The 25,792-nt window shown below is 37.1% G+C and overlaps 3 protein-coding genes across 3 annotated transcripts; 2 read left to right on the top strand and 1 right to left on the bottom strand.

Moving 5' to 3' along the window:
* Nucleotides 1-2,428: 2,428 nt before the first annotated feature.
* Nucleotides 2,429-3,391, top strand: LOC140523168 (olfactory receptor 13C7-like). Its single transcript, XM_072638181.1, has one exon. It carries the CDS (start codon nucleotides 2,429-2,431, stop codon nucleotides 3,389-3,391), a length of 963 nt encoding a protein of 320 aa, XP_072494282.1.
* Nucleotides 3,392-10,230: 6,839 nt separating this feature from the next.
* LOC140523179 (olfactory receptor 13C8-like) lies at nucleotides 10,231-11,178 on the top strand. Its single transcript, XM_072638182.1, has one exon. It carries the CDS (start codon nucleotides 10,231-10,233, stop codon nucleotides 11,176-11,178), a length of 948 nt encoding a protein of 315 aa, XP_072494283.1.
* An 11,909-nt stretch (nucleotides 11,179-23,087) lies between these two features.
* On the bottom strand, nucleotides 23,088-24,044 carry LOC140503279 (olfactory receptor 13C7-like). The gene has a single exon (XM_072607159.1). It carries the CDS (start codon nucleotides 24,042-24,044, stop codon nucleotides 23,088-23,090), a length of 957 nt encoding a protein of 318 aa, XP_072463260.1.
* Nucleotides 24,045-25,792: the final 1,748 nt, after the last annotated feature.

The raw sequence follows: 25,792 nt of genomic DNA on the forward strand, positions 1-25,792 counted from the left end.
CATTGAAAAAGAAAAGAAAAAACAAATTCTTTGTAACAAATAGACTTAGTCAAGAAAAACAAATTCCTCCAGTGGCTACATTAAACAATATATATGTCTCATTCTTCACCCAAAATCCATGTTATGAATGTCATGTTTCATCATTGGTCTTCTAGAATCATGAATGGTCATTTTATTCATCATAGCTCTTCAAGGTAATTCATTTTTATATTGTTATTATATAAATTGTTCTCCCGGTTCGGCTCATTTAATTTCATTTTCTTTGGTTTATAAAAGTCCTTGTAATTTTTCATTGTTATAATATTGACATTATAGTATAAATTGTTCTTCTGATTCTGTTGACTTCACTCTGCATCAGTTTATATAATTTTTCATATCACTTTGAAATAATCTCTTTCTTTATTTCTTAAAGAATTGGTGTGCCATGATATCCTTACACCACAGCTTATTCAGTTGTTCCTCATTTTATTGATATTCTCTTAATTTCTAGTTTTATTGCCCTTACATAAAAGGGACTATCATAAATATTTTTATTCATAACACACCTTTCGATATTTCTTTTATCTTTTGGAGGTATAGGCCTAGTGGTTATATAGCTGAGTCAAAGAACATGCACTGTTTAGTAATTTTTCTGTATTTTTCTTTCCAGAATAGTTGTACCCATTCATAATTCCACCAAAAATGCATTCAATGTGCCTGTTCTCCAATAGCCCCTCTGACATTTATCATTTTTCATTTTTGTTATCTTTGCCACTAATGGGTGTGAGATAGAATCTCAGAAATGCTGTAATTTTAATTTTTCTAATTGATAGTGATTTGAAGCATTTTTTTTCATAAGGTCATAGCCTAGATTTCACTCTTAGAAGCTGCTTGCTCATGTTCTTAGACTATGTATCCATTAGGAAATGGTTCTCATTCTTATGAATTTGAATTCATTCCTTATCTATCTTGGAAATGAGACGACGGGGGTCGGTCCTAGGCGCCTGGGCGGATAGGGGCCTCCCCGGGAGTGGCAGCCCACCAATCCGAGGGAGACACGGCTCCCATAGAGGAGTTGTGAGCCCACGAGATTGGTCGGGTGGGCTGGATCCAATCGGGTGGTAGGCCTCGCCCTCAGGGCGGGTTAGGATGGCAGCCCGGAAGAACCTCCCTATATAAGACAACGCCCTGAACTGCTCGGGGGACTCCTCCATGCAATAAAGCTATGAACCTCCTGCGCATTGCCTGATTATTGCCTGCCGCCGTGTCCCCCGGGGTAGGTCCGGAGACGTCCGAAGCGGTGCCCACCGAAGGGAGATTCTCACTCGAAGGTCCCGGGGACAGACCCGGGACAATGAGACATTTATAAGAGAAACTTGCCACAAAGTTTTTTTCCCCAGGTAATTGCTTCCTTTTTGATCTTGACTTTATTAGATTTGTTTGTGCAAAAACACACTTTTAAATTTCATGTAATCAAAATAATGAATTTTGTTTCTGTAGTTCTCTCTGTTCTTTTTTTGGTCATGAACTTTTCTCATAGATGTCATAGGTAATGTTTTCTACTTTTCTCTAATTTGTTTATGATATGACCTCTTATATCTAGGTCATATCCCACTTGGTGTTTATCTTTGTATAAGATATAATCTAAATCTAATTTATTTCATGCTGTTATCCAGTTTTCCCAGTTTTTTTTGTCAAATAGCTAGTTTTTATCCCAGTGTCTTATCTTCATGTTTATCAAACACTATGGTATTAGATATATATTTTTCTGCTTGATAAATCTCTTCCACTAATCTGTTCCACTGATTGATGTTTCAATTTTTTTAACCAGTGACAAATTGTTTTAACAATTACTACTTTATAATATAGTTTGAGATCTGACACAGGTAGCCACCCTTTAATACTAGTTCTTTTCATTATATTCTTGAGATTCCTGATCTTTTTTCCACCCATGTGGATTTTGTCATTTTTTTTTCCATTTCTCCTGTTTGATTGATATGGCATTGAATAAGGAATTTTTTTCACTTTTTAAAAATATCATTCCAAATTGCCTCCCAGAATGATTGGTCAAATTCAACCTTCCACCATTTGTACCCTCAAACAACAAATGCTCCCATCTTTCATCATCTTTGACAATTTGCTGGATGTAAGGTGAAACCTCAAAGCTGTTTTGGCTTACATTTCTTCTACAATTAATGATTTGGTAAAATCTTCCGTATTGTTAATAGTTTGTAATTATTCTTTTGATAACTATTTACTCATATCTTTTGACAATACACTATAGATTGTCTCTTGATCTTATGCATTTTAATAAATTCCCATATTCACACACAGGATTATAATTTACTTGATGTATCTTCAGAGAGACATACTTACTAACACCTATGGAATAAAACCATCTATTCTCTGTTTGCCTCAGACTCCCTGAAACTGAAAGACAACTTCAAAAATGAATGAGACCAATCAAACCACTGTGAAAGAATTCATCCTGCTGGGCCTTTCTGGACACCCAAAGCTGGAGACCATTTTGTTTGTATTGATCCTGTGGACGTACCTGGTAATCTTGCTGGGAAATGGAGTCCTCATCACAGTAACCATTTATGACTCCCACCTACACACTCCCATGTACTTTTTTCTCAGTAATCTCTCTTTCTTGGATATCTGCTACACAACCTCCTCTGTACCACTAATTCTAGACAGCTTCCTCACTCCTAGGAAAACTATTTCCTTCTCCAGCTGTGCAATACAGATGTTTCTTTCTTTTGCCACGGGAGCAACTGAGTGTATGCTCCTTAGTATGATGGCATTTGACCGCTATGTGGCCATCTGCAACCCCCTGAGATACTCTGTCATCATGAGTAAGACTGCATATGTGTCAATGGCAACTTTGTCTTGGACAGCAGGGGCTGTGGATTCCATAGTACAAACATCCCTTGCAGTCCAGTTACCATTTTGTGGAGCTAATATCATTGATCATTTTGTCTGTGAGATTCTGGCTGTCCTGAAATTGGCCTGTGGAGATATTACCATTAATGTGCTTAGTATGATGGGATCAAACCTTATTTTTCTAGTTACTCCTCTGATATCAATTTCCATTTCTTATATTTTCATCCTTGCCACCATTCTAAGGATTCCTTCAGCAGAGGGGAGACGTAAAGCCTTTTCAACCTGCTCAGCCCACCTGACTGTGGTGACTATCTTCTATGGAACAATCTTTTTCATGTATGCAAAACCTAAAGCCAAAGATTCAGTTAATGCAGACAAACAAGATATTACAGACAAACTCATTTCTCTGTTCTATGGTGTGGTAACACCCATGCTCAATCCCATCATTTATAGCCTGAGGAACAAGGATGTAAAGACAGCTGTAAAGAATATGTTGACTCAAAAATGCTTCCCTGAGAAAATGTGAAAGACAATCTATTCACTGATGACTTTTACCTGAGAAGACACATTTGCTGAATACATTTAAATGCATTTTTTTTGTTTTTCCTAAATAACCCCCTCAGAACCCCTTCTCCACCATGAACCCCAGAGAGCAATGTCATATATCAAAGAATATTTCAAGAGAAAAAATGGAAAAAGAGGAAGAGAAAAATAATTACCAAAAATCATCAGTACAATGAAAAATATCTGAAAACATATGCAATGCTCTACACTCATGGACCTCCTACCTCTGCCATCTCCTGGGGGTAAAATGTCTTTTCTTTAGCGCATATCTGTTCTTTGTAATTTTGCAACATTCACTTTGTGGGGGTTTTTAGCACAAATGAACCTTATACTTTTTTAAAGACTTGTTCTGCATCTAGTGAGATAACTATGTGATTTCAGATGTTTTTATTTTATTTCCTAATGCTGGACTATCTTGGAATCCCTGGTATAAATATAACTTGGCTTTTGTGGATGATTTCCTGAATGAATTGCTAAAGTCTATTTGACAGGATTTTATTTAAAATCTTTAAATCTGTGTTCATTAATTATATTGGTGTATAATTCTCCTTTGCTCTATCATTCTCTGGTATCTGGACTATATATGTCTCAAAAATTGGTTTGATGTAATAGTCTCAATGATTGAAAATGTTTTGTGTAGTATTTGTATTAATTTGTCTTTAAAGGTTTCATAAAATTCTCCTATAATTCCATCAGAGCCAGGAAACTTTCCCCATCCCTACCCCAAACTACCCTTCCCACACACACACATGCACGCACGCACGCACGCACGCATGCACACGCACATGCACTTTGGTCATTTTTTTCTGCAATATCAACAGCTTGACTTCAATTAAAAACTTCGATTGATAGAAAACTTCCCTTTTGAATATCTATTACTAATCCAAAACATGCCTTTCTGTACTTTTTAACTCCTGATCCTCTAGGGTCAAGCAAAGTAAAGTTAATCATTCATCTATATGTGGTTCCTTCAAAATTCTAAAATGGAAATCACTACAAGATGGATGGGATAGATGTCTTTAAAAAATTTAATTTTGATGATGGAAATGGAAACTATTAAAAAATGGATTAAAAAAGAATAAGCTACCTAAAGAGACCAAAGTGTACATTGACAGAATATTCATTACCAAATTACACTTTAATAAAATACATACATAAGTAGAAAGCAAAATGTGATAGTCCTTTCTAAAGAAATTGTCCAAATACTGACAGTTACCAACTTGTTGGAACGAAGATGAAAATCAATAACATGTAAGAAGAAATAATGACATGAGAAAATGCATACATGAATAGAAAGCAAATTTGGGAATCCTTTCTAAATCGATTATCCACATAGAATCCATCATCAACTTGGTATAATAAAGATCAACATCAAGAACAGAGTAGAAGAAATAATTACATGAGATGTCGTTAAATTTAAAAAACTCTAATATGATCGAATGAAGAAAATATAGATGCTGAAAAAGTTAATACAGAATTTGCTTGTGTATCAGCACTAACTGTGTTATGATTACTTGCTATAGAAGTTGAGCTGATGTAAATCAATTGCCATGATGAACAAAGAGTAAAATAACATAGAAACAGCTTCAGCCAGAAAATACTCAGCTGCCTCACCAAGCAGAGAGCCCCACAGAATATTGTTCTCTCTCCCCTTTTTCCTTATACATTGTAATGTAGCTAGGTCACTTCTTCCCAAGTTTTTCACCAAAGGATGGTCCATCTATTGATAAAAAAACCATCGATTATTTTTCCCATTGAAATTATAAATATTTACAGAATCAACATTAACATAAATAAATCACCAATGGTTAGTCTCATAGGGATGACATATATCAGATGTGTAAGGTCTACATGTATACTAACATAGATCAATTGTTGCATTTAATACATATGAGGACAACATCTTGGAGCTAAAAGGTCATTATGTGTTTTTATAAGAAAATAACTCCATAAAGAAACTGCCAATTCATTATATATGGCAATGGAAGTGGGATAACAGGAGGGTCTCCTATCATGAATTGTATAAATTGTCCAAAGGGGACTAGAAATTTTATAGGAGTTAGTCTACAATCCCAGGAGAGCAGAGAGTGGGATTGGGGATACAGATAACACTCTTTTAAATTTAATCTGTATGATTAACATTTTCCCATCATTTTCTTAAGTCTAGAAATCAAACAGAATAATAAATAAATCTATGATATGTAGCATTTGCCAAATTCTAAGATGTAAATGCTCACACTGAAAATTTTATAATTTGTTCAAATGAGCCAGTACAAGCTGACTGCAGCACACCCCTGGAAAAGTGACACATAGGTGAATATGATAGCAATGGAAAAAGGTAGTGCCTCTGAGAGTAATGCCATGGTGGGAGACTCTGCAAATCCTAGACTGATGTGACATGGACTGGTGGAGGACAATGAGGCATGGCAGTGATAGGCTAGAGAACTTCTCTAGAAGTTGTCTAGCAAGCATGTCCTCCTCACCCCCAACCCAAGACAAAGCCTTGGGGGAATCTGCTGTCTGGGGGCTTGATATAAGCATTAGATAAGCCCTATAAGCCACATTGTGTATCCCTGGAATCCTGAGAGGTCTTAGAATAATAGTCACCTTGCTTGGGAGTTTGATCTGCTAGTGCCAATGTGGGTGAGGAAAGCAACTTGAGAAGGTATATATGGACCACATAGAAAAGGAAGCTGAGACCCACAGACATCTAAATGATCATTCAATGCTCACACAAGTTGTGAGAAATAGCACCAGGATTTGATTCAAAGTCCTTTGATTCTTCTGGCAATCTGAATTGAGTGGCTTGCCCAGTCACACAACTAGTAAGTACCTAAGGCTGGATTTGAACTCAGGTCCTCCTGACTTCAGGGCCAGTGCTCTATCCAATGAGCCATCTAGCTGCCCCCATCTGATTCGTCCAACTTTTAATCCAATACTCTGTCACATCATGTTGCCCTTCTTGTTACCAGTAGAGGAGAATTCCAGAGAGCACAATGGAAAAGGAAGGCAGAGAATGAGTGATGAAGGGGGGGGCCTAGGACTGAGTACATTATTGGGAGGGGAGAAACAGCTGTCATTGTTTACCACAGCCACAGTAGATCCTTCCTGACCCTCAACCCCAGTTCATACTGATCCAGGAGTACCAAAGTCAGGGAGAATTAGCCAAAGTCAGAAGTTGGGTCAAGGAGAGGGTTAGTTGATCAGGGCATCTGATGACCACAGGGCCCAAATGAGGGAGTGGACCAGTCTAATATTTGATCTCCCAGGAGAAAATGCTCCCATCCCTGTGTCAGAATCATCACCTAAGACAAAGTCCTAATGTGCTACCTCTGGCTCTCTTCCAGAGGTTAGGGAACAGAACTTCCATTTTGAAATGAATCCATAGACACAAAAATATTTTCTTATTATGTAAGTTCAACTTCAATTAAAACAAAGTAGTAACTTTGCCCTAATTGGCTCTGGGGGATTCTCTACTTTTCCCTTTCTATAAACTTTAAATTGCCTCAGGGATTAGAACTTTCCATTAAAGCAAAAAGGAATTTAAATTACCTTTGGTTCCAATAGTTGATCTTTTGGAGAGTGGATCTGGAACTTGAAATGGACGGAAATACTGTAAAGAACAGGAACTGAAAATTTTGTTTCTCTAGGAAATTAGCTCAGTTCTAATACAGATCCATATTGATCAAGAGCTCTATTATGTACCTGGCACCCACATGTTGCCACATGATATTTCTTTATTTCATTGACTAAAAGAAATTGAAGACAGAAAATTCATGATGCTGAAAATATGAAAATTTCTCATGACTTCTTCTGCAGCCACTTTTTCAACTTTCTAATAAATATTCTCTCAGTGAAATCTGACAAAAAATAACTGTCTCATGTGTTTTCCATGCTGTATTGATCATCGCTCCATATGCTGGGGAAAAGATTTTTCTGACTCACAGTACCAGAGCCACTGGAAGTCTGGCAGAAATTTCTTTCTGAGCAAGAACACTATTTCTCAGACATGGAGGTAAACATCCCGGTTACTCAGTTTTAAATATTTAGAAATAGAGCTTTCGGAGCTTATGCACTCAGAGGTAGGATATACAGTATTTGTATTCTGTGGGTCAGAATATTCCTGGTGTCAAGTCTCTTTCTACTAGGTATTTTTAAGAGTGCATTTAATATTTATGGTCACAACAATTAGCTACAGTGAATTAGTGGAAAGCTCACAATTATCAATAATGGTACCTTGTTTCACAAATGTTAGTGATTTTTATTGCTCAGTTACTTCAGGAATACGTAACTCTTTGTGATACCATTTGGGGTTTTCTTGGCAAAGATACCAGAGTGGTTTTCCCCTTCCTTCTCCAGCTCATTTTATATATGAGAAAATCGTGGCAAAGTTAACTGACTTGCACAGGGTCACATAGCTGGTAAGTGTCTGAGGCTGGATTTGAGCTTAGGTCTTCCAGACTCCAGGTCTAGCACTCTATCCACTGTGCCAGCTACCTGCCCAATATTACTAATATTCGGAGTTTCTCTCCTTTGGAAAATCTACTAATATAGCTTCCAAATCTACTTCAATTTTGCATAGAAGAAGCTAGTAAAAACAGGCATTACTTATGAAGACTAATCTCGGGATAGATTCATATTCAATACATAAACTAAAGGCAAATTCACTTGTACTTACATAGCGTGGTATGACTTACGAAGTATGTGCAATAATGATCTCCTTTGAACCTTACAACAAGTTTTATAAACTCTCTTTTATCCCTAAGTGTATGAAATCGAAATTCAGAGAAGCAAAAACAATCTAGGTCATGACCATGGTACTTGGCAGAGGTAGGACTCTGATTCATGTCTGTCTAAAGTCAATCAAATCTTGGGACCGCTATGTATCCTGCAGAGACAGGCATAATTCTGCTTCAATAACTGAGGAACACAGACTATGATTCTCTGATTGATGCAAATATCAGTGGTGATATGATCTCCTATAGACAGAAAGTCTCTCCTATTCTGAGCGTGGGATATGAGATGTAGTATGAATGTTTATGAATCAACCAGTTTCTTTGGCTGTCTCTTTTACAGACTTTATAATCATAAATCACATGATTTAGGAGGACCTTTGGAGATTATTGAACTAACTTTATACTTTACAAATGAGAAAAATAAGATCCAGAGGAGTTATTTTGATTTTTCCCATGGTCACAGAGCCAGAATTTGAATCCAGGTCTTATCTGCCTCCAAAATCTGTGTTGTCTTTATTAAGTGATCTACTTGCCCTGAATTGCTTAGTGTCTAAGCTTCATTAGTGAAGTTACATCCAAAATAATAATCAAATATACATGTGAATCATTACATCAGCCTAATTGTGCACAAGCTTTAAACTGGCCCTCCAATAATAAGTTATTGTCTTAGAGCTAAAATCTCTGTTCTAGGATTTCTAAGTGGATCTTCTCGTGCTGCTTATCATTGCAACAAGATAATAAATGTGTTTTGTGATGACAATATTTTAGAATTTTTAATCTTAATATCTTTTCTTTTTATATCATTTCCTTTTCTGAATATATCCCTTTTCTATCCTCATTTAGTGAGCTATCCCTTATAAGAACTTTAAAAAAAAAAAAAAGGAGGGATAAGCAGGTTAGCAAAACTGAGTTTGAAAGTATATGTGGAAGTCCAGTGTTCCACACCCAGTGTTCCTCTTCTGCAAAGAAGGAATATAGCTGCGTTTTTCTATCTCTTTCACTGGCTAAGCAAGGACATTATAAACACAAAGCACTGTTTCTTTTGAAGACTGTGATTCCTTGCATTTGCATTGTTTTATTCATTTTGCATATTACTTTTCCAGCTTTTATTTCTCTGTGCATCACTTCACATATCTCATACTTCTCTGAAATTGTCACATCGATCATTTGTTATTCTGTAGTAATATTTTATTATCTTCATGCATTTTAACCATTCCCTACTTCACAAGTGGGGCAGCTAGATAGCTCAATAGATACAGTACTGAGCCTGAAGTCATAAGGACTTATCTATTTGAACAAGGAGTTCAAATCTGGTCTGAGACACTTACTAGCTGTGTGACCCTGGGCAAGCCACTTAATCCTGTTTGTCTCAACTGAAAAATGAACTGGAAAAGGAAATGGCATGCCATTCCAGTATCGTTATGAAGAAAACCCCAAAATGGGGTCATAAAGAGTCTGATATGATTGAACAACAATGAAATTCATAAGTAGCCACTTTGTTTTTAGTTCTTTGTTATTGCAGAAAGTCTGCTATGGATATTTAGGTGTATGGGAAACTTTTCTTTCTCTCTATGACCCCTTGGAAGTATAATGGAAACTCCAGGTCAAAGAGTATAAATATTTGTTTCACTTTTTTTAGTGTAATTCCAAATTACTTTCCAGACAAGTTAGATGAATATGAAACTCTACTACCCTACCTTTCCTCTTCTTCTCAAGCAATGTATTTTCTCATCATTTATCATTTTTGCCAGTTTTTTGGTTATGTTATCAAACCTCAAAATTCCTTTGATTAGCAGTTTTCATATAAATAATGATATGGTGTACTATTAGATATGGTTGCTAATAATTAAATTCCATAACAAACTGGCTTTTTGTTTTTCATATCATTTGACCACTGGGAAATGAATGTTGATCTCATGTATTGCAATACATTTCTGTATTCAAAAAAGGTTAGCAGTTTACTGGAGATGAAATCTTGGGAAAAGATAAATACTTCCTGTAACTGATACAACAAAACTATGTTCTGTTTTCCTCAGAACCCACACAAGTAAAAGAGAACTTTGAAATGGAAGGAAACAATCAAACCACTGTGACAGAATTTGTCCTCCTGGGACTTTCTGACTATCCAAAGCTACAGACCATTTTCTTTGTGCTGGTCCTATGGATGTACCTGATAATCCTCCTGGGCAATGGAATACTGATCATAGTAACTATCTATGACTCTCACCTCCACACACCCATGTACTTCTTCCTAGGTAACCTCTCGTTCCTGGACATTTGCTATACAACCTCTGTTGTGCCTCTAACTCTAGACAGCATCCTCACTCCAAGGAAAGCCATTTCCTTCTCCACCTGTGCAGTGCAGATATTTCTATCCTTTGCCACAGGTGCAACTGAATGTGTGCTCCTAAGCATGATGGCATTTGACCGTTACGTGGCCATTTGCAAGCCCTTAAGATATCCTATCATCATGAGCAAGGGTACTTATGTGTCAATGGCATCTCTGTCCTGGGCAGCAGGGATTCTTGACTCAGTGGTACAGACATCTCTTACAATGAAGTTAACGTTTTGTGTGAACGTCATTGATCATTTTATTTGTGAGATCCCCGCTGTCCTGAAATTGGCCTGTGGAGACATTTCCATCAATGTACTTAGCATGGCAGGATCAAACTTCATTTTTCTAGTTATTCCTCTGATAACCATTTCCATCTCTTACATTCTCATACTTCTTGCAATCCTCAATATTCCCTCTACAAAAGGAAGACGCAAAGCCTTTTCCACCTGCTCAGCCCACCTGACTGTAGTGATCATATTTTGTGGAACAATCTTCTTCATGTATGCAAAACCCAAATCTAAGGGCTCTCTCACAGCAGACAAGGACATCACGGACAAGTTTATCACACTTTTTTATAGCGTGGTGACTCCCATGCTCAATCCCATCATTTATAGTTTGAGGAACAATGATGTTAAGGCAGCTGTAAAGAATATTTTAAATCAAAAACCATTTCACTGAAACTATGTGATATACTGTAATGACTTGAAAATATATATTTGCTAAGGATTATTCTTTAAAAAACTGTTCGCATTTAAAATCAGGTATTTAAAGTCTCTTCAAAATCTTGGGTGTTGAATGATTACATTAATAATTATTTATCTAAAATTCATGTGTGGAAGAATCATCTATCACTTGGATGTAGAAATTCAGATGTCTAGCTCTTTCAAAATCTGTGAAATGAGTATAATAATAGCCTCTACCTCCCAGGGCTATCATGAGGACAAAATTACCTAAGATTTATAACGAGCTTTGCAAACATTAAAACAATATACGTGTGCCAGCTATTTCTATTTTTTTTAGGTAAAGGCAATTATCCAGAGAGAAATGTTAGCAATTCTTTTGCTACCACTGGCATCATAAAGTAATTACTTAATATCTTATACTTCAGTACAAGATGCAAGACATGTGGCAAGCACATGCAGCAGTACATGTGGCAAGACATATATTGGGTTAGCATCAGAGTGAAGACCTCCAGATAGGGATACTTGGTAGTTTGATGAAACTAGAGAAATGGCTTGCCAAAGACAGGGCAGATTTTCAGGCAGACTAAAGTTTCTCTCATTCCTCTTCCCCCTTATTCCTTGAAATTAACAATATTATTTGAAATCTGATGATCTAGAGTCCAAAAAGAATGAAGACAAGTTCTTACCCCTCAAATCTTTAAGGAAGATTTGGAAAGAGAAAAGGAAATTAAAAATATTTAGCAGGTAATGATAAGAAGGGTAAAAGAAATGGAGGACCCATACTATCCATCCTCTTCTCCATTTCTCTCCCTGACATCCCTCAAAAAATCATAAGACAGGAAGGAGTTGTTGAGACAGGAAACTTTGTTGAAGCAGAAACTGTTGGGAGAAGAGCAATCTTTGATATCCCAAAAGAGTATAAATAGTAGGAGCACTGGACAGGAGGAGAATGATCTTGTCTTATTAATATTCTTTACAAAGCATGGTACCTAGAACTAGAAACATACTAATTGTATTCTGATGATGACAAAATAGAGTGGGACTATCACCTCCTTCAATGTGGATATTATGTTTCTCTTAACTCAATCAAAAATGGCATTAAATTTGGGGGGTGTCATTTCCCATTCAACAACATCTCCAATAACTGGACATAAGCCTTTACCATGAGAAGTTCAGTGACAAGAAACCCATAAACCAGACAAAGGCAACTCCTATATGGAAGAAAGAAATAGGGAATAGGGAAAGGTTTTCTCCAAGAGAAAATCAGTTTTCCTTGTACCAGCCATATGCCAGTCTATCACTGTCTTTTCTGAAGTGTGGCACCTAGTGCAATAAATAATATTCAAGGTGTAGTCTGAGCATGGCATAGTACAGGGGGACTGTCACCTCATCTATTATGGCATTATGTTTCTATTAATATAGCCCAAAATTGCATTAGCTTTTCTACCTGCCTTATTATTCTCTACAAAATCTCTACTAAATAGTTATCCCAAGTCTTCTCTCCCCCACGATAAAATACCACGATTCCTTCAACAGATACTCATGCTGAATGGTTTCAGGCTTTGGATGCTGAGCCTTCTGGACAGCTCCCTAAGAGTACATTTCCTGGGCTGCAGATTATTTGATGGGCCATTGAAGGCAAATATTCTCCAAGGTGCTTACTCCCAAGTTAGGCAAAAATCTATTGGGGAACTTGAAAAAGTATAATTCCTATCAATCTCATCTCTTCCTTATGCTCATTTGCACATGAATGGATAATTGGGATTTTGTGCTAGTATTAAAAAACACAGAGAGACTAAATAGCAGAGCTAGGATATAAAGCCAGGTCCTTGGAATCCAAATCAAGTACATTTTTCCACTGTAGAAGCCGTACTCCAGGCTGTCATTGTCATTTGTAAAGTTTAGTACCTAATACTATAAACAATATTCCACTTATGATCTGAGTACACGGAGGTCCTATCATCTCACATTTTATGGTATTATACTTCTATTAATATGCCTCAAAATCACATTAGCTTTTTTGGTTGCCATGTTATACCCTATAATGTCTCTATCAAAGAAGTATCCCACATTTGCTTTAAGACCTCCTGTGACAAGGAACTCACTACCTCCTTAATTAGAGGAAGGATCCTCCCAAAAATATTGAGTAGACACCCTTAAGAATGACTCAGAATGATGAGATCATAGACTCATCAAAGTATCAAAGGGAGGAAAAGCTAAAGACAGTTTGATAGGCCTCCAATATTTCCAAGAGTTCAGAAGAAGGTAGATAATGTACCATGGGATGAAATTCTACAATGAAAACTAGGTCAAGAGAAGTGGGAAAAGGTCAGGATAAAATTTTAATTACATAAGCAAAGTTTCAAATAGGAAAAAAGGAGGGAAGAGATCAATATTAATATATAGTGAACTTCATTGATCAATCTATATTTTTATACAACCTCTACCACAGAGATCAGCTTCCAACTTCTTAGAACAAAAGAAAAATCAATACGAAATACACTAAAAAATCCAAATAAGAAGCTATGGCATAAAGTAAAAACAACTCTAATCTAACTTGACAAGCTTAAGCAAATTATTGATGATGGAAAACGGGAAATAAAAAAGAATTTCTAACTTATTATCACAGCCTGTTCATCATTTCCTAATGAAGCTCAACTAATGTAAACAAGTTGACAAACTGAGACCAAAAGAACCCAGAAACTACTTCCATCAACAAATAATTGAGTTCTTTGTCAAGAGAAATATGGCAACCAAGGGAAATACTGGTTTACCACATAGACTTGATTCTTAACATCTTTTCTTTCTCTCCTTATAAATTCTAAGTTGACTTGGTTATACAATACCTTGGTCCCTCCAAAGGTTTTGTATCCCTACTGATGAAATTACAGATCTCAATAAGATCAACATACAGACAAATATGGAAAGAAGTGATGTCTGATGCTTGAGGCATATGCTAACAAAGATTTGCCACTACATTTCATGTTCATGGGGCCAAAAGCCCAGAAATAAAATGTCCCTATGATTTCACAAGAAAATAACCTTCTAAAATAACTATCATTCCTATCCATGTAACAATAGAAGTGGAATCACACAAGGTTCTGGGGTTCACAGAAAACTATTCATTTTATTGGCAAGTTCACCAGTAATCCAGGGCAGAAGAATAACTCAAGGGGGACTTGAGTTGGTGAAAAGGTAAAGGCAAGGTGTGAGGAAATATATTTTCTCCCTGAAGCATTTGTCTAATCCATAATTTTCATGTACCATGGTCCTCTATCAGTCCATGTGACATGATACCACTACCTCCAGAGTCCTGCACCATTCTGAAACTTTCTCCATCCTTTCTTTTTACAAAGTACTTGAAGGAAGCATCTAGTCAATCAGTCAACAAGCATTTTTTAAATATTAACTATATGTCAGATACTGTACTAAGTACTGGAGATACAAAAAAAGACAAAAATTATGGTCCCTGTCATTAAAAAACTCACATTGACATTAAGGATATAAAATGCAAAAATGATGCACATTATATATACATATATACATATATATAGATATAGATATATATACACCGAGTGAAGGGATGGACTCTGATCCTGTAGTCCATGAATGTTCAAGGGGTTCATGGATAGATTTCAGGGGGTAAAGGAGACATGAATTTAGATAGGTGAGAAAATTATATTCATGTCAATATAATTTGTTTCCTTTGTAACCTTATGTATTTCATTTTGTGCATTTAAAAACATTATTCTGAGAAGGGGTCACAGACTTCCCCAAACTGACAAATATTTTGGATAAGACAGTCTCTGAAGTCTCTTTGTCTCTAAATATCTAACCCATAATCTCCAGGGATAAAGGTTCCACCATCTACCTTAAAAAGCATTTATAAAATTATGGCAAGTAATAATGTGCAGGGGAACAGCCTGGGTTTTCTTCTAATATTATTCTACTACATATGCAGCTCAATCCCTATTAGTATGAATAATAAATCTCATAAAGCAGTCACATGTATTCAAAATCACAGTATTCAAAGTGATAATTAAATAGAATATGGTCATTTGTTTTCGCTCAGTTGAAATAATGTGAATTCAAATAATGTAACCTCTTTTCAGTATTCATTATTTGCAAAAATCCAGAAGTAAAGCTCACCATCAATTTCAAATGAATGTTATGTCTTCATGTTAAAAGAAAAGTCTTTTATTACTTTCTTTTCTTAGTGTTTTTAACATAAAGGGATGTTATATTTTATCAAAGACATTTTCTGTTCTTTGATATAATCATGATTCACACTTTTTCTTACTTTGATATGATTTATGGGAGGGTGGGTACTACAGTCCTCTGCCACATACACAGGAGTCATATTCCACAAAGCCCCTTCCTGCCTCTGATACTGATAGACTGGAACGTTTTCTTTTTAAGACTTACCAAGGGCTTGGCCAATCTTTTGCCAACCAATGGAAAGCTGTTCCTCTCATTCTTCAAAGAAATATCAAAGGGATAGCAGCATGTGGAAATTTCTTTGAACTTTCCACATTGACCACTCATTTCTCTGTAATCTGCTCCTTATTCTGTATAATCAACTGGACTAGGAGGAATACACATACACATACACGTTAATTATTGCTAACTTATTACAACAGGTAAGGAATAAGCTAGGTACTAACATGGAGACTCATGGTGGTTTCTGTTAACATTTGGAAAATGTAAGAGATGAAGCTCCAAAATTCAAAAAGAATCTCATGGCATTGTCAACATTCCCAGGAACCCTTTCAAATATGGATGGCATCCTATTTATCTCAGCCAGGGTGCCAACTTTTGAAGAGAAGTCACATGTATATCATGTTCCTTTTCCTCTGAGCATTCTGTATACTATATCTATGCATGCTACCTCTCTGTTGCCTGAGGATCAGCCTTCAGTAGGTGAATTTTTATAATAAGACCTTGCTGACACAACCCAGGCCATATGTCTCTTGTGATACTTCCTGACAGTCTGTTCCATTATCCTTAAGAGTAGTTAGAGAAGATCAATCAAAATAATATTTTTAATCATGAATCCTGTCCTATTTTACCTTCTCCTTTCTCTTTTATGTGCGATAATATACCCCATTCCACCTCTCCCTTTCTCCTCCAAACACATTCCTCTGTCACCCCTTAATTTTATTTTTAGATGTCATCCCTTCATATTCAACTCACACTGTGCCCTCGGTATAAATACGTGTATATATATATATATACATATATATATATGTATATATATATACACATATATATATATAATATATACATATAGAGAGAGACTATATGTATATATATATATATGTGTGTGTGTGTGTGTGTGTGTGTGTACGCATGTATATTTCCTCCAGCTCCTCTAATACTGAGAAAGTTCTCATAAATTACAAATATCATCTTTCCATGTAGGAATGTAAACAGTTCAACTTTAGTAAGTTCCTTATGATTTCTCTTTCTCTTCACCTTTTCATGGTTCTCTTGTTGCTTGTATTTGCAAGTCAAGGTTTCTATTCAGCTCTGGTCTTTTCATCAGGAATGTCCATTTCACCCCGGGCTCTTAGCTGTCTGATCTCTTAATGTACAAGCTGCTAAATCTCTTGTCATCCTGATTATGTTTCCACGATACTTGAATTGTTTGTTTCTGGCTGCTTGCAATATTTTCTCTTTAACCTGGGAAGTCTGGAATTTGGTTACAATATTCCTAGGAGTTTCCCTTTTGGGTTCTCTTTCAAGAGATGATCAGTGAATTTTTTCAATTTGTATTTTACCCCCTGCTTCTGGAATAACAAGGCAGTTTTCTTTGGCAATTTCTTGAAAGATGATGTCTAGGCTCTTTTTTTGATCGTGGCTTTCAGGTAACACAATATTTTTTAAATTATCTCTCTTGGATCGATTTTCCAGATCAGTGATTTTTCCAATGAGATATTTCATGTTGTCTTCTATTTCTTCATTCTTTTGGCCTTGTTTTACGATTTCTTGATTTTTCATGAAGTCATTAGCCTCCATTTGCTCCTTTCTAATTTTTAAGGAATTATTTTCCTCTGTGAGCTTTTGGGCCTTGTTTTCCATTTGGACAATTCTGCTTTTTAAGGTCTTCTCCTCATTGGATTTTTTCCGACCATTTTTGCCATTTGGGTTAGTCTAATTTTAAGGTGTTATTTTGTCTGAATTTTTGGGGTCTCCTTTAGCAAATTGTTGACTCATTTTTCATTATTTTCTTGCATCACTCTCATTTTCTTCCTATTTTTTCCTCTATCTCTCTTACTTGATTTTCAAAATCGTTTTTGAGCTCTTCCATGGCCTGAGACCAATTGATATTTTTCTTGGAGGGTTTGGATGTAGGAGCTTTAACTGTGTTGTCTTCTTCTGGTTTTATGTTTTGATCTTCCTTGTCAACAAATTAAGATTCTATAGTCTGATCTTTTGTCCACTGTTTGCTCATTTCTCTGGCCAATTACTTGACTTTTTAGCTCTCTGTCAAGGTAGGACTCTGCTTTCAGTATGGGGAAGGGGTGTCATTCCGGGTTTCAAGGGTTCTGTGCAGCTGTTTTCAGAGATACTTCTAGAGACATGAAAATTTTCAGTTCTTCCAAGGTTGCATGATCAACAGAGAGGTGTTTATTCCTCTCCTTGTCTGTTCTCTGATCTGTGAGTGACCACAAGCACTCTTTTCTGCCTTGGAATTGGGAGGAGATTCCCTCTTCACTGCTGCCACAAGCTTGAACACACCAGCACTCCTCTTTGCCCCAGAACCACCATTCAGGACTATGATCCAGATCAAAGCAAGGGCAAAGCAACAGAATCCTGTCTCAGTGCCAGCAAAGGCGTCCCTTCAATCTCCCTCTGATCAGCTGCTTGATCCCCCCACTGTCTGTAAGCCAAGAGCTCCAGAAACAGCTGCTGCCCCTGCCACCACCACCACAGTCCTGGGGCTCAGGCCTGGCTGGACCTTGCTCCTCTCTCATGCAGGTCCATCAGATCTTTCCTACTGACCTTCTAAGTTGTCTTTGGCATTTCTGGCTTGAGAAGTCTGGAAACTGGCACAGCTGCCAGTGATTTAGTCCCCTGAGGCCTACTCTGGACTACACTTTTCTCTAAAGACTGATGCAACAGTCCCTTCCTATCAACCCTCTAGATTGTCTTGGGCTGGATATTTATTTCACACTGTCATTTTGTGGGTTCTGCTGCTCTAGAATGTGTTTAGAGCCATTTTTACAGGTATTTCAAGGAGTTTGTGGAAGAGCTCAAGCAAGTCCTTGCTTTTACTCCACCATCTTGGCTCTGTCCCCACATTCTCCTTTCTCATTGGATGACTCAGTAGGGATTGTTTTCAGTGGGATGACTTTCAGGGATTATTGTCAAGGGCAGGCTCCACCCACTCATTTCACTATAGTCACCCTACTAGGACTCTAAGTGGTTTCAGTCCTAACACCACCTGAGCTTACTTTCATATTAACATCTGCCTACAAAGGACAACAAGAAATAATGTAGACCTCTATTGATCAGTGTAAACTAGCATTTAATACATTTAATTCTTTGATGACAAATCAGGTATGGATATCTTCAATTAAGGAAAAGGAACTGAGTTATGCTTAATTGAGCAGCTACTCTGATGAGAGAAAAGAACTTCCTGTTGAAAGATTATAGGATCATAGATTTAGAGCTAGAAGGAAGCATGAAGGTCATAGATACAACTTCTTCATTTTACAGATGAGAAATCTGAGGCCCAGAGAGGTAAAGTGACTTTGTCTGAGTTTATGCAGGTAGCACATATTAGAATCAGGATTTGGACTCAGTCCTCTAAATCCAACACTCTTTTCACTTTTCTACCTTCAGGTGCCTTAAAGGCAAAATTCAAAGAGGTGTTTTGGTGTAGCTATCACAAAAAATAATGCAATCACTGTACTGTTCAAATTACAACAATGAAAAGTCTAGCATGGTGTCCATATCAGTGAACTTCCTGAATTAGGAAAGAAGCATCATGAATTTGGAAAAGGCAGTTGTAGTGGAAATGTCATGAAAGAAAAGAGTTCTGAATCTGAAATCAGAGAACTTAGGTTCTGCTATTTACTACCTTTATGATCTTGGGAAAGTCACTCAATCTTTTGGGCCTTAGTTTCCTCATCTATAATGTGAAGGGTTGTACTAGATGACCTCCAAGATGACCCCATGAACCAGTGTAGCATTTAGTTTTTTTCAGAAATGGTAAAGGTAATCATTTTTATTAGTTTCCATATAAAATACAACAAGGTAATGTAGAACATCGACTTATTTTGGGGAAACTAGAGAAGAAGTGGTTGTAGCATAAGAGAGTTCTGAATCAATTCAGTAGAGATAAGAAATGGTCTATGGTTTTGCAAGCTGTAGGGTCACTGGAGCTATCATGGCCTTTGTTCAATCACTAGAGACTTGAAACTTCCAAACAATAAAGTCATTACACCCTAGGAAATGAAGAGAAATGGGGTAGAAAGAAATGAAATTATGAAATGGGAAATTCTAGTACAGAAGCAGAGCCCTTTTGAAAAGCAGAGCAGAAATAGAAGAGGAAGAACCAGTTCCCTGTCAGCTTTATCATTAGTGATAAAATGATTTATGTCTTCTCCACAGTAAAGGGGGGAGGACTAAAGGGCTTATTGACTAGGGGGCAAGGATAATCATATTTCCTAAAAACAAATCAGAATGTAGGGAGCTCCATCAACATAAGGTCATACGCAAGAGAATAATTATGGTGAAAGACCAGCCTTTGGGGGATAAGTGAGCATGGTAATGTATGTAATTATCTCCCATCCATGACAAACAGGAAGAAACTTATAAAGGGAAGGTGGATCTGTTGATAGTAAACATGACTGGAGCTGCCATATGTTGGCTTCTGTGGCTCAGACAATATAATTCCAATATAGAATGGTGCTTAGGCTTCAGTAGGCATCTCATGTAAGAACTACCTGGTCAGGCCCAAAGATTACCTACTTAGACCTGAATAAAACCCCCATCCATTACTATCACTTTCTTCCAGTACTTGAGAATTTGGGGGCCCCCATCCATGAAGTCTGAAGCTGTGCCCAGTTGGATTACTAAAGGACCCAAAGCTTACTATTAAAATTAACTAGGGATCGGTGAAGAAACTCTGTCCGATATACTTTGAGCATCATGAATATTTGACTTTCTGTTTTCTCATGGATGTGCAATAGTCCAGCAATGAAGTATTGATGAATCTTCTGATCAGCAGTTCATGTCCCATTTGATCAGCATTCCCTTTGTGTAGAAAAGCTCGTCACAGAGGTTTAAGAAGTATTAACTCCACCATGTAGCAACATTTCACATGAAAAGACAAAGGACCTTCCCAGAATTTGTATTGAGACCACAAAGTTTACAAATGAAGCCACACTATGTGTAGCAAAACTATCCATAATACAACTAGAATTCATAACAAGGACTTAAAGTCCTGGAAAGTTTCTTAGACATGGCAGATTGACCAATAGTTCGTCATAGGATAATTAAGGTCAATGAAATATGTTTCACATGCTAGTGAGGGGAAAAGAAATCATATATATATATATATATATATATATATATATATATATATATATATATATATATATATATATATATATATATATATATATATATATATATATATATATATATAAGATGCCAAGCAAGAGGCTTGGATAACTCTAAGAGTTATCTTAACATTGAAGAAAGCTTTCATGGCAGCATCTTTGCTATGACATCTGAACCAGAATACCCGTTCCTTATGGAGGAAGATGTCTCAGGGGCCACCTTTGTGACCTCTTGACTTAAAAAACTATAAGAAAGAGAGAATGGGTATGTGCACAACACTGTACACTTTCAATTAAACATTGTTCTTATCAGTTTGTGTCAGTGAAGAAAAATTACATTATCACAGACCTGGAGCTGCCACTTACATACAAAATATCTTCCCTATAGAATTGATGTGATATTTGGAGAAACTATGTACCCCATCATGACTTTTACAGACCACAAGAATGTAATTGACTCTAAAGAAGCCTGAATCATGTCAGAAAAAATGTCTAAAAGGTATTTGATTTTAGTGCCATCCATGTGTAGCTCATGTGCCTGGAAGGAAGAACACCCTCACTACCAATATGAAATTTAAAATTTGAGAAGGAAAAGGTCCCAAGTAAGACTTTGTTTATCTTTGGGGTTTGTACAGAATCTGCTCCAAGGGCATGTCTGCTGGAAAACCATGCTACTACCGAAAGGAGATCTTGCACACACATTAGTTGATGAAGTAACCAAAACAAACAACGACCAAAAATTTAATCCAGTGGCATTACTGGTTTCCTGACTAGACAGAAGATATCAAGGATCATGTTTAAGACTGTAAGAGGTGCCAAGATACAAAGAGACCCTGACACAAGTACCCATAAACAAAAGACACAGCTCCTACAATTACTAGAACAATGTGTTAGACTGTGTTCAAGAGTCAACAATGATAGATTTAATCCTCACAGTGGCATAGTGGCATATCACCATACTCATGACAGAAGAACATTTCTCAAAAATATGATATTTAATGATGCTGTACAAACTACCATCCACTCCATAGACAGATAGGTATATTTTCAACAAGGCTGTTCATATGTATGAGTTTATGCATGAAGTTCTCTTAGACAGGGACCATAACTCCTCTCTGAACCTCCATCCCATGAGACAACAAATGAAACAAAGAATAAAAAGGAAAGGGGGGAGTAGGTTCACACACCCAACCAACACATCAATAAAGACTAGGAGTATATTAGTCTGTATTAAAACTAAAAACAGAACTGATAGTTTCTTTATTGTGAATTAGGTCATTGAAAAAATAAGCATTTAGTAGAATCTTATTAACTTCAACATATGTATAGTGCCCAATATATAGAACTCATGGTTCCATCTTTGTTATTGGCTTTAAACATATATCATTCTGTATCTTCTTGCTTAAGACTTTTGGACTTGTATGTCTGTATATTATTTGGGTTGAGTAGGTGATTTGAGAGTTTATATAGCTTTTTAGTGTGGGAAGGATAGCTAGATAGCCCAATGGATAGCATTCTGGGCCTCAAGTCAGTAATATTCATTCCTGAGTTCAAATCTGTCTTCAGACACTTACTAGCTGTGTGACTCTGGGCAAGTCACTTAAACCTGTCTGCCTCATTTCCTCGTCTGTAAAAGGATCTGGAGAAGGAAATGGCAAACCACTCCAGTATCTTTGCCAAGAGAATCCAAATGGGGTCACAAAGAGTCGGATACAACTGAAAAATAATTGAACAACAAGAAAAAGTGGGGAAAGGTTGAAATACTTCATGCAGCTGCAGGACGAGAGTTGAAAGATGATTGGGGAAAGATAAGGAAGGTAGGTTGAAGACTATTTCTTTGTGTACAAAAAAAAAATTCCTTCTTCCCTGCCTGTAGTTTGTATGCCTTTCAGTCATGTACCTTCCTCAGAGATGGAGATTATTACCTTAGCTGGCATTAGAAATTGCTTTTTTTTAAACCTTAGATTGTTCCCTATAGCAAGATTTAAACATAATGGGCTTGTTCCTTTGTTTTATAGGAACTGTATGGTTAATTGGATTGTATCTGTTGTGGAACCCTTTCTCAAATGCATCTTTTTTTTTCTTTAAACAAGGCAATCAGGATTAAGTGACTTGCCCAGGGTCACACAGTTAGTTAATGGCAAGTGTCTGAGGCCAGATTTGAACTCAGGTCCTCCTGATTCCAGGGGTGGTGCTCTATCCACTGCACCACCTCACAATCCCCTCAAAAGCATGGGCATTCTTTCTTAAGTCTCAGATGTAAGTTGTCAGTGAAGAAAAAACCATTTAAATTTAGTCTGTATGTATGTGCGGATACACAAATGTATCACCTTTAAACAGTGAAATGCTTTTGGCACAGCAAATTCTTTACAGCTGCTTTTACATCCTTGTTCCTCAGACTATAAATGATAGGATTGAGCATGGGAGTCACCACACCATAAAAGAGGGAGATAAGTTTGTCTGTAATGTCTTCTTTATCTGCTCCAAGAGAATCCTTAGATTTGGGTTTCCCATACATGAAAAAGATTGTTCCATAAAATATAATCACCACAGTCAAATGAGCTGAGCAGGTGGAAAACGCTTTGTGTCTCCCCTCTGCTGAGGGGATCCTCAGGATGGTGGAGAGGATGAAAACATAAGAGATAAAAATGAATAGCACTGGGAAAACTAGAAAAATTACATTAGTGACTATCATACTAATTACATTGATTGAGATATCACCACAAGCCACTTTTAGTAGTGCCAAGATTTCACATGTGAAATGGTTAATGACATTGTCTCCACAAAAAGGCAATCTCATTGCCAGAGAGGTTTGCCCCACAGAAGTGATGCCCCCTGCTGTCCAGCACCCCACCACCATGGACATGTAGGTCTTTTTGTTCATGATGATGGGGTATCTCAGGGGGTTGCAGATGGCCACATAGCGGTCAAATGCCATCATACTCAGGAGCACACATTCAGTCACTCCCATGGCAAAGGACAGAAACATCTGTACTGCACAGCCAGAGAAGGAAATGGTTTTCTTCAGAGCAAGGAAGCTGTCTAAAATTAGGGGCACGGAGGAGGTTGTGTAACAAATGTCCAGGAAGGACAGGTTACCAAGGAAGAAGTACATGGGTGTGTGAAGGTGGGAGTCATAGATGGTAACCATAATGAGGATTCCATTGCCCACAAGAATTACCAAGTACATCCACAGGACCAGCACAAAGAAAATGGTCTCTAACTTTGGGTGTCCAGAAAGCCCCAGTAAGACAAAGTTCATTACAGTGGTTTCATTGTTCCCATCCATTTTTGAAGAACTCTGTTAATTGCAAGGATTCTGAAGACAGAACAAGATGACTTTGTTACAGCAGTACCTCAAAATATTACATCTTTTGAAAATTCACATTTCTGATGCTTAATTAGAAAACTGTTTGAATAAGGATAGGGGCTAGAAAATTCCTTCTATCAACTGTAGGTCAACACCTTCTCTATAATTTATAGTCCTAGAACATTGCCTAGAGTGTGTGTGTATGTGTGTATGTGTGTGTGTGTGTGTTTGTCTGTTCATCCTTTGTTGCTGAAGAAGACCATGCCATCAGAGAAATAATGACATGACTTGCACTTGATTTTGGTTTTGTTTTGTTTTTTTGAGTGAGGGAGGGCTGTGCAGGTCATCAATCTCACTTCCCCTCCAGAGCCATCTGAATCCAGTGCCCAGATATTCATCAGAATGACTGGAGATGATCCAGAATGAGGCAACTGAGGTTAAGTGACTTGCCCAAGGTTACACAGCTAGTGAGTGTCAAGTGTCTGAGGTGAGATTTGAACTCAGGTCTTCCTGACTCCTGCACTGGTGTTCTATCCACTGCACCACCTAAATGTCCATTGCCTAGAGTATTGAATGGACAAATGGTTTTGCCTAGGATCACATAGCTAGTGTGAGTCAGAGGTAGGATTTAAATTTAGTTCTTCATGTTTTAAGGGCAGCTTTCTATCTTGTATACCATGTTCTTGTGTTTTTGAATAAAAGAATATACTACAAAGACAGGTTTATTCCCTTGGTATAAAGATCACCACAGTCAGAAAAAAATCCTCTTAGAAATCCTAGAAATGAAGTTTTGAATCTAAAAATTTACCTAATTCTTAGAAAACCATGTTATGATTCACATACCATAAATGAATTTGAATTGTCACATTTGCATTTTCAATTATTTACACACTCATTACGGTTTAATGTATTGATCATTATTTAAACATGACATAAAACAATCAGTAATCTTTTACTAAGTGCTCACCATGTGTCAGTCATTGCGCTAAGTGCAGGGGATACAAAGAGAAAAATGAAACAGTTCCTGCTTTCAGAGAGCTTGCTATCTGAAACAATGTGTCTGTAGATTCATACACACATACACACACACACACACACATATGTATATGTGTATATATGTATATTATACAATATGAATCCAAGATATTTTAGGCAGTGGGCGCACTAGCAGCTTGGAGGACCAAAAAGATAATCGTAAAAAAGGTAGCTTTTGAGCTGAGTCATAAAGGATTACAAGAAATAGAGTTAAGAGGGTATGGGGGAAAAAACCAGTTCAAACACGCAGAGATCGGAGATGGAGTCTGTGCAAATTGGGGAGTTCCAGTCTGGCAAGAAATCAAGGTTCCAGGAAGGAAGTAAAATGCAAGAAGACTATAAGGGTAAGAAGAGGTCAGAATGTGAAAGGCTTTAAGTGTCAAACAGGAGTTTATATTTGTTATTAAAGGCAGTGGGGAGACATTGTAGGTTATTGATTAGGAGAGTGACATGATCAGATGTAAACTTTAAGAAGACCTCCTTGGCAACTGGAGGGTAGAAAATTTACAGAGGGAGAAATTTGATAGAGGGAGATCAAAAAGAAGCTGTTTCAGCAGTCCAGCCAAGGGACAATCAGGTGCTGGATTAATAAACTGAGGAAATGGGTGGTATAATAGATGAAGCTCAAACTGTGGAATGAATGTCCTGGATTCAAGTCCTGGTTCTGTTCCTTCTTTCTCATGTGACCTTGA

This window comes from Notamacropus eugenii, chromosome 1, assembly GCF_028372415.1.
Source record: "Notamacropus eugenii isolate mMacEug1 chromosome 1, mMacEug1.pri_v2, whole genome shotgun sequence".
NCBI lineage: Eukaryota > Metazoa > Chordata > Mammalia > Diprotodontia > Macropodidae > Notamacropus > Notamacropus eugenii.

Excerpts from the sequence above, each read along its gene's own strand:
- LOC140523179 (XM_072638182.1), top strand. The coding sequence starts at position 10,231 with ATGGAAGGAAACAATCAAACCACTGTGACAGAATTTGTCCTCCTGGGA.
- LOC140523168 (XM_072638181.1), top strand. The coding sequence starts at position 2,429 with ATGAATGAGACCAATCAAACCACTGTGAAAGAATTCATCCTGCTGGGC.
- LOC140503279 (XM_072607159.1), bottom strand. The coding sequence starts at position 24,044 with ATGGATGGGAACAATGAAACCACTGTAATGAACTTTGTCTTACTGGGG.